The 6,992-nt window shown below is 32.4% G+C and overlaps 1 protein-coding gene across 5 annotated transcripts; it reads right to left on the bottom strand.

The window, feature by feature from the left end:
- Nucleotides 1–202: 202 nt before the first annotated feature.
- Nucleotides 203–6,685, bottom strand: LOC112460905 (vacuolar protein sorting-associated protein 41 homolog). 5 transcript variants are annotated; one of them, XM_025025839.1, is made up of 13 exons: nucleotides 6,276–6,296; nucleotides 5,831–5,971; nucleotides 5,430–5,709; nucleotides 5,110–5,308; nucleotides 4,728–4,882; nucleotides 3,656–3,896; nucleotides 2,768–3,032; nucleotides 2,144–2,635; nucleotides 1,610–1,946; nucleotides 1,263–1,499; nucleotides 979–1,016; nucleotides 814–887; nucleotides 203–736 (listed from the first exon to the last, which is right to left on the bottom strand). In XM_025025839.1, exons 1-13 carry the CDS (start codon nucleotides 6,294–6,296, stop codon nucleotides 724–726), a joined length of 2,493 nt encoding a protein of 830 aa, XP_024881607.1. In that variant the 3' UTR covers nucleotides 203–723. The 5 variants fall into 5 exon arrangements, with proteins under 5 accessions (XP_024881607.1, XP_024881606.1, XP_024881610.1 ...); XM_025025838.1 differs by having other exon boundaries at nucleotides 204–736; nucleotides 972–1,016; nucleotides 6,276–6,685; XM_025025840.1 differs by having other exon boundaries at nucleotides 205–736; nucleotides 972–1,016; nucleotides 5,831–5,986; nucleotides 6,276–6,684.
- Nucleotides 6,686–6,992: the final 307 nt, after the last annotated feature.

The raw sequence follows: 6,992 nt of genomic DNA on the forward strand, positions 1-6,992 counted from the left end.
GATAATTGACATAAATCTGCATCTATCGAGAGATCAATCGGATCCTGCGGCTTTTGCCGGGATCGTATAGAGTTCAAAATTTACAACTTGATAAATCGTTTGGATAATATAAATAAAGTTTTTAAAAGAAATATCAACTTAGTTATATATTCATACTCAAAAAATAGTTTAATAAGTCGAGTTAATAGCTGTACGAAATATTTTTTATTTACTTTTACTTCCTTTTTTTACAAATATCTTTCTGTTAGTTTAAACCGTTAAATAAAGGAATATAAATGTACATAATTTATAAATAAAATGTCATTGTCTTCATCAAGCAATGAGATTACAAAGACTTTCAATTAGTTTACAGAAATTCTTTTCGTTGTTTTTTTATTTACAACTGTATTGAATTATGACATCAAAAGCAAAAAGTCATATGAGTTTCTTTCTTGCATTATATGTCGAAATGAATTAAATATTTATGCGTTATTATGTGCACTTTACCATATCTAATTCTAATTAAAACCTACTTGTTTTTTTTTTTTCATGTAATTTTAACCTATTTATTATATATAAAAATTTGTTTATACATTAATGTAACATAATCTTAGCTATACCAAGATGCTTGGTTGAAATATGACACTAGTCCATTTAAAGTTTTCGATATTCCACATGTTGCATAAGTACAACTTTACCTTTATAATTTTCTGCCAGGCGTCATCTCTTTCTGCGAATTACATATCACACAATTTTCCTGAAAAATGAAGAATATTATAACAATCCATCAATAATAAAATAAACAAATTAGTATGGAAGAAATATAATACGTACAACCAAATCAAAATTGGGTAGACAATCTTCATGAAAACAATGCTTACAATAAAATACAACCATATTCCGCGGTTCTGGGGAAAAAGATTTAAAGGCAAATTATAATCGTATCAATCAATTAGAATTGTGACTAATTCAAACTAGTTATTTGTAAATACCTCTTACAATTATCTTCCTATGGCAAGCTCCACACATCTGATCATCTATGAAATAAATCTAGTGATAATTTTGCATTGTCATAAAGAATAGATTACTAATCCGTTACATTTGTCACATATAAAGAATTTATCAAAATGTTTAACATAATAGATACATTTAACTACAATTTTTTTAAACAACTCTTTGAAACTTTCTTGTTTAAATCAGTTCTATAATTTTTTACAATTTTTACAAATATATAATATTCTTTTTCAAGATTAATTTTCAAGATCAGATTTTATAAAGCTTACCGTCGACAAATATGCCCTTTTGGTGACAACGAACAAGTCGCTCGTGGAGATTGAAATAATCGTTAGATAGTATTTTCTTGCAACCTTCCTGCACAGACACCTGCAGATTGTAGTCGCACATCATTTTAACCAATGCTTTCTTTAAGCCTGGAATTTCCAAAGTGGGTTCTATCCTTTGCACCATAAGCCTAGGGTCAACATAGGTGCCGATCTTTTGGAGGAGAAATGTAATAGCCGCTGAAACGTGTGAAAACTATTACTTGAATTAAACTTTACTTGAATTAATTTTTTAACATTTCTAACAATTCTAACATTAGACTCTTTTTAGAAACCCATTTGATTCATACCAGGTTTGTCAAGTGAGTAATTAACTAGATCGTTCCACAACTCTTCATCATCGTGTTCCTGACAGAATGCTATTGCACTTTCCATATCATTGAGTTCTCTTGTCATGAGCGCTAAAGCTTCCGAAGTGTTTCCGATTCTACCTAGCAGATACACCATTTCTGGATAAAATCGACGCTGACTACAAATATCCAGAGCCTGTTGTATTGGATAATTATCAGAGCGACGTAAAAGCGGTAGTAACTTGTCTCTTGAATAATCGGCATACAGTCGTACCAAAAGACCATGGTACTTGCCCTTTGAATCCTTTGTGTCTCTTTTATCTAATGCATCTAGATACTAAAAAAGGAACAAAATTATACAATTAAATCCTTATTTAAAACTGATAGCTCATGTTTATAATATTTAAGACAAACAAAATAATTAAAGAAAATATAAATGTTGCATGCGGTTGAATTACAATATATCAAATGCTTCTTGTAAATATACGCATATTTTTCACATAAAAATGTAAACGTTATATATTGATTTATTACCAAATATAAATAACGATGATTATGTTGCAACTTTTGTACAACCACGTCAGACGGCACTCTGTCCTTCTCCAGAAAAAATTGTATGGCACGTTCTGTGTCCAGATCCATCAGGCCTTCGATCATGTCATACACAGAATTATACAACTGGTACTTTTGGATCAATTGGAAGACGTCCTTGTGCCGCAGCTTCAAGTACATAGCGAGCGCTTTATCGTATTTGCCATCGTGGATATATAAAATGGCTAACGCTTCTAATAATACGTTCTGTCGTTGATTGTGAACCAGTAAATGCTCCAATACGCCGTTAACTACCGCCGCTACTGTGTACAAATCCGGTGACCATTCCTTGACCAGTTGCAGGAAACCGTCGGGATCCATTTTTAAATATTCATACAGGACCATTTCATAGATTAGTGAATCGAGGATAACGTCACCCCGCGGCAAGTAGGACGAGATTGAACGCAGTTGATGCACTCTGGCAAATTTGTAAACCTGTCTCAGCAAAAAAGTATATTCACACCAAAGCGAAAAAATTTTACGAACACGGGCTTAAATGTAATTGCAAATAGTCTTATTATTCACAAGATGGATATTGAAAACGGTCCATGATGACGTTTCTCTCACCTCTTCCTCCCATAATTTTTTATTTCGTCCTAAAACTTTGAGGCAAAGCTTTCCAGCATCATCGTATTTTTCACATGCTAATAGGTGATCCAAATAAGTACGCCCTACATCCAATACAGTATGCATCTTGCAATCTTTGCCGTTATTTATTGTTACAGCTTCTAAAGCTTGCTCGAACTTTCCATGGCTCAATAGCCATTCGATTCTGTCATCCGTATCATACAAACTGGCCACTACGATATCTTTCGGACTTACAATGAAAAATCTGTAAATAATTTTTTTCCATGAAAAACAACATCAAGATGATTTTAGAGATTTTTTTTTTAAATTAAATTAAATTAAAAAAGTATGTACGAAAAGTTCTAAAAATGGAAGTAAAGTAAATTTTGAATTCAAAGCTATTCTATTCTTATTTCATATATTAAACATTAGACTATTTGTAACTTGTTACATATTAATATAAAAAATTTTCTATAAAATACATATACTTTATAGAAAAATAATTATTTGTTAAAATTAATTTTTAAAATATTTAGAAATTATCTTAAATTTTTCTTTCATCGTATACAAAACCGATTTGGTCAATAAACTGCGATTAAAAGTAAGTTAAATGATTATGGCACATATTTAAATCAATTTTAATATTTTATTGAAATATACTCTGAAAACAGATTATCATTATTGTCACTTTGTATTCTCTCGCTCACAATTTTTAATTTTTTAATCAATATAAAAGCTTTCTTATAAAAGCGAAAGATACATAGAATAAAAGTCGGAGATTGAAACCAGAATCTATCGACTAGGAGTCAACAATTTTCACATGAAATCACATATTGTCCCAAATTGATTTTAATACACTAATTTTATAATATTAATTTTGTTGCCTACCTGTTTTCCTCCTTTAAACAATCCAAGTGATAATCATTGCAACTGTATTCCTTATAACCACGTAAGGTAAGCGAGTTTGCACATATTACTGAGAAATCTTGATATTTTGGTTCAACCACATGTAGAGTTGGACGTTGATTTTTTCCATCTTCATCCGGTTCCTTTAGACATCCTAATAATACTAACTGATTTCTCAATGGTGCTACACCGGATATATAAAAATCTACTTGAAACGTTGACACTGAAAAGTAAAATGCAATTGCTTGAATGATTCCTACATTTTGAATACCTACTGTTATAATACAAATTGAATCGTACGAATTAGTTCTAAACATGAATCCAGATTTAGCAAAGAATCCGAACATGAGTAAATAAGTTTATTTCAATGAAGGACACCATAAATGTAAACAAATTCAAATTTATGTCGATAAATATGTTTAATTTCTTTTCAATATATCAAAGGAAAAGCATTCACAATATATATTCATATTCATAGGTAAGTGTTTCATTCGTAATAATTTGACCTTGCTTATATTCGTTTCTACCAATGTAGATTAACTTTGATCTTGGTTTAACTTACCTTTTATCTTTCTCTAATTTTAAAAACTAGAAAAAGATAAATAGTATATTGTGCACCAAGGGGCGAAAAGTAGAGTTTTTCAGACGAGTGTGAAGTTTGCCGAAGGCGAGGGTGGCAAATCACACGAGTCTGAAAAAGTTTTCACCCCGAGGTGCACACGATATTTTTCACAATACCTTTACGGAAAGTTCGACTTCCATGCCTAGAGAGAGGCGAGAGTGGTCAATTTCAAGCCAGGGCTTACTTTCCTCCCTAGGGCGGAAAGTTGTTACTTTCCGCCCGCTATGCCGCCCTGGCGTGAAATTGGCCGCTTTCGCCCCTCTCTACAGGCATGGAAAGTCGAACTTTCTGTGGAGGTGTTGTGAAAAAGTAAGTTAAACCGCGATTCAAGTTAATCTACATTGGTAGAAATGTACATTAGTCTGGATTCATCCTAACCTTTCAATATTGGAATAGATTCGAAAAGAACCATAAGTATATTTTACTGATTACCTGGATCTACTACAAATTCGGGCAAATCTCGGTTCACCATTTCTTGCATGGTACGTTTCCTAATATGGCAGATACGCACAACGTCCACCCATCCAATCAATAGTGTCTTGTCATCGGACCACTGCAAATTGCATCGGTAGTGTTCTGGTGATGCCCTGCATAAAATTATGTATAATAGCCACATGAAATATATGAAATATGATAGAAAAATTACAGTTCTGAGTGAATTAAGTTTAAGTTTAGTAATGTATAACAATTCTTGTAAAATAGGCAAATAATCAGTAGTTTCCACAAAGTTTCAGTCTGTTAGTTCGACATCAAAACTTGATTTAATCTTACAATATGTACACAAAGTTGTACATAACTTTTTGTCAGCACTTACTCTGCAGTACGGGACCACTTTATGAGTCCTAGTGAACATCTAGCATCGAGATCATAGACTCTCACACCAGTGTCAGATGCCCATGCAACAAAGCGACCAGACCACGCAACAGATTTGACTCCACCTTCTGCTTCACACAGCACTGTTGGCTTCATCCTGGCCAGAAAAGTCTTTTCGTAAAGTACTAGCTTGTCATCACCTATAGATGTGTTGTAAACGTATATTATTTAAAAGCTAAAATCAACACTGTAAAAATTAATTCTGTTGTGAGCTCTAGTAAAAAGGTTATATAGATTTAAAATTTAAGATATATGTTAAACCTGTAATAAATCTTCTACCACTGCCACTCTTATAATTCGGATCAATCGCTATACTCTTAACTAGCCTGCCCATGCTCATATTGTGATTGTTTTCTGTACTGTACAATCCATAAATGAAAACTTTTCCATCATCGCTGCAAGAGGCAATAAAGTCCCCATTGTAGTCTATGGATATCTGATTGACTGCCACTGTATGTGCCTGTAATGTTTTAGATTTTATATTGTTTCCTTGGTGGTCTAGAAGATGGATCATTCCCCAATGTGATCCTAGACAGAGGAACTGGAGAAAAAAAAAGCAAAATTAATAAAGAGATTTTACAGTCCTATTTTTATTTATCTGTGAAGTCAAAACAACTTAATTGTCTTTAAAATAAAAAATCCATTATTCGTAAAATTCTTACCTTTGGATGTACAGCAATGCAGCTAGCTGCATCGTTTTGCAGGATATGTTCCAGATCATTGCGTATTCTCACATATTTTAATCTAGGTTCTATCTCATCTATTTCTGAAGAGTCCGAATCTTCCTGGTTATTCTGTTCATCCTACAATCATATATTCTGTTGGAAATTATCAAATATTCCACACATGTGTGCTTCGATTATTATTTAGACGATATATAAGTAGTGTGACACTTTGCCTCATAAATTCTAAGAAATTGTTGAAAAGTAAAAAATAATTTGCACAAATAAATTCATCATTTAAAGTAATTTTAGAAAAAAATATCATATAATATTAAAATATTAAAATATAAGTAATAAAAGTATAATAGTAATCAATATTAGGAGATTATGAATATCATATTTCAATTAAGAAAGGGAATCAATATAAATCATGATGATACTCCACTTTGCTAGATGTAGATTCCATTCCTTCTTCTCGATCTTTGTATGTACACACAATATGATGAGTCAAATAGTATTGTCAAAATCGTTTTAAAGTTAGGTAAGGATAAACTAAGATGAGGTTAAGTTGAACTATATTAAATAAATTAGGTTAAGTGAACCTATATTAGGTTAAGTAAATTCCATTATACTTATATACTTCAAGAAAAAAATAAAGAAACAACATATATATACAATAATTAAACTTCTCACTTATTTCGCAAGCATAAAAAAATTTATCTATCAGAAAACAAATTTTTATATTATATCATTTTTAACACACACTCGGCGTCAGTTATATCGTCATAGACTTTAGGGTGCGTCCCCATTGGTCCCCATGGAGAAAGAAAAATAGCGGAACGGAACGAATGCTGCGTTCACACTATACGCGTCGCGCGTAGAGTCCCTGGGGCCGTATTCTGTTCCGCTAAAATCCGCTTAGGCCCGGTCTACAATGGATGTCGTAAGTCGGAGTCGTAAGAAATTGACCAATCACAATCTATTATTCTCCTTGCGGTCGAAGAATAATGAACTGTGATTGGTCAATTTCTTACGACTCTGACTTCCGACATCCATTGTAGACCGGAGACCGTATTCTCGAGCCTGCCCTAATGATTTTCGTATGCGACTTTCTATTTGAAAAGCATTGAATTTTGCATGCGAGTTTCATGAAAACGATTCA

Source organism: Temnothorax curvispinosus, unplaced genomic scaffold, assembly GCF_003070985.1.
Source record: "Temnothorax curvispinosus isolate PA1 unplaced genomic scaffold, ASM307098v1 QBEX01010923.1, whole genome shotgun sequence".
In the NCBI taxonomy this organism is placed as follows: domain Eukaryota; kingdom Metazoa; phylum Arthropoda; class Insecta; order Hymenoptera; family Formicidae; genus Temnothorax; species Temnothorax curvispinosus.

Excerpts from the sequence above, each read along its gene's own strand:
- LOC112460905 (XM_025025838.1), bottom strand. The coding sequence starts at position 6,296 with ATGGAATCTACATCTAGCAAA. Across the intron at positions 1,017-1,262 it reads AAAGGGCATATTTGTCGACG|ATGATCAGATGTGTGGAGCT; the intron begins GTAAGCTTTATA and ends TTTATTTCATAG. Across the intron at positions 737-813 it reads TACCCAATTTTGATTTGGTT|GAAAATTGTGTGATATGTAA; the intron begins GTACGTATTATA and ends TTCATTTTTCAG.